We start from the raw sequence: 1,812 nt of genomic DNA on the forward strand, positions 1-1,812 counted from the left end.
GGAACCCCAGAATCCACATACCCAGGTTCCCCAAAGAATCTCAGAGAACCCCAGAAGCAATCTGGTGGCTGCCACTGATGGAAACAGGACCCTGGCAATGTACTGCCGCCCCGGCCCCCCAACCCCGGCATCAGAGGACCCTGACTGTCATTCCCTTCCAAGTCCTTGCCTCTGCGGCTCAGCACAACCACTCTGATGGGAGCACCAGGCCCCTCCCCCTCCCAGGGACACGAGCGCTGGCTCCCAACCCCCGAGGCCACCCTTACTCAGCAGGCGGAGCTGGGTCAGCCAGCAAAGCCATGGGGCTCTCAGGGGCAGGCGGCTCCAGCTCACTGGGCCATCCAATCCCAGAGCAGACAGAGAAGACAGGCGTGGCAGGCAGCCAATCCAAGACAGGCAGCAAGAGGGCCAGAGAGAGAGGGAGGAGGGAAGGAGAGAAGGAAGAGCAGGCTGAGACACGGTGACGGGAAGGGACGACAAAGGGTGGCCTGGGGCAGCTGAGAGTCCAGAGTGGCCGGAGGGAGGGAGGAGGCAGCCAGGGTGGACAGAGGCACATGGACAGGGAGGGACAGAGGAAAAAGGGCGGCCCAGGGTCCCAGGCGGTGGTACCTGAGGAAGGCCTCCTCCGGGGTGGGCCCCAGGCTGGGCTGGGGGGCTGGGCCGTCGGAGGAGACGTCCACCAGGAGGTTGCCTGCGCCCGAGGGGGCCGGGGCTGCTGCCGGGGGAGGGGCTGCCCGCAGCCCCAGGAGGTCGGCAGAGGGCGAGGGCGTCGACTGCAGGAAGTGAGGGTGAAGATGAGCAGGTGAGAAGCGGTGACGCCCCGGCGGACTCTGCCTGGCGGCCCAGTCCCAAGGGACTCACCACAGTGCTGGGGGTGGGCTCCACACCGCCATTGATGTCACTGCTGCTGGGGTCCCTCCGGCCGTCATCCAGGGCGCTGCCGGCCCCCGGCCCCTTCTTGCGCTTCAGCTTGGCCAGGATGGACGACTCCCGCTCGGGGAAGGGCGGCATCTCCTCCAGCACCGTGGCCTGCGGGGCAGGCGGCGGGGTAGGTCAGGGGCAGGCCAGGGCCAGGCGGGGCGGGGGCGGGGCGCGGGGGGCGGGGCTCTGACCAGCACGTCGGTGCTGGCCACGGAGCTGAGGGTCAGGTACTCCACGGCCCGCTGCTGCAGCTCCACGTCGGCGTTGCGCAGCTGGGAGCCGGCCCGCAGCACGCCCTGGATGGTGGCCTTGGTCTCCGGGAAGAGGTTGATGAACTTGATGTAGGTGGACAGCAGCAGGGCCCTCGTCGCCACGCTGCACAGGTGGAACTTGGAGTGCAGCAGGGAGAACTGCACCGGGGGGCTGCGTGGCGTGGGGGGCCAGGGGTCAGAGGGCGCCGGCTCCACCCACCTCTCCCAGAATCCCCGGAGCGGAAGTGGCGCCTCCCTCAGAGGGGCTGTTCCCAGGACCCCTGAGGGTTGGTCCTGCCTTACCCAGCCAGGTGCGAGGCGAGGGGCGAGGAGGTTCCTGGGAACCCCACCGCCAGCCCCGAAACCCTTGTGGTCCCCCACACCCCCGGCCCCTCATAAGTGCATGTGTTCACCCCCTCACCTGGAACGGGGGTCCCCAGCAATCAGGTTCCCAAACTCCCCAAGGATATAGCCGCCGACCTTCACCATGTTCTCGTGGCAGGCTGGGGCCTGGAGCGCCTGGGGGGCAGGGCCACGGAGGGCGGGGACAACCTGAGCAGTGCGCCTGGCTCAGGAGCGCTTGGGTGCACAAGCGCGGGGCTGAACCCGACTCCTGCCAACATGTGGGATCCGCGGGCTG

At 68.5% G+C, this 1,812-nt stretch overlaps 1 protein-coding gene across 1 annotated transcript in view; it reads right to left on the reverse strand.

Moving 5' to 3' along the window:
- Positions 1-1,812, reverse strand: part of AP2A1 (adaptor related protein complex 2 subunit alpha 1) — a 26,698-nt gene that overhangs the window by 3,252 nt on the left and 21,634 nt on the right. The window contains exons 9-12 of the mRNA XM_039878715.1: positions 1,594-1,691; positions 1,113-1,344; positions 862-1,029; positions 610-773 (exon numbers count right to left, since the gene is read on the reverse strand). Coding sequence (XP_039734649.1) covers positions 610-773; positions 862-1,029; positions 1,113-1,344; positions 1,594-1,691 — 662 coding nt within the window. The remainder of the gene's footprint in view (positions 1-609; positions 774-861; positions 1,030-1,112; positions 1,345-1,593; positions 1,692-1,812) is intronic.

The sequence above is a fragment of the Pteropus medius genome, unplaced genomic scaffold (genome assembly GCF_902729225.1).
Source record: "Pteropus medius unplaced genomic scaffold, Ma_sr-lr_union100, whole genome shotgun sequence".
Taxonomy (NCBI): domain Eukaryota; kingdom Metazoa; phylum Chordata; class Mammalia; order Chiroptera; family Pteropodidae; genus Pteropus; species Pteropus medius.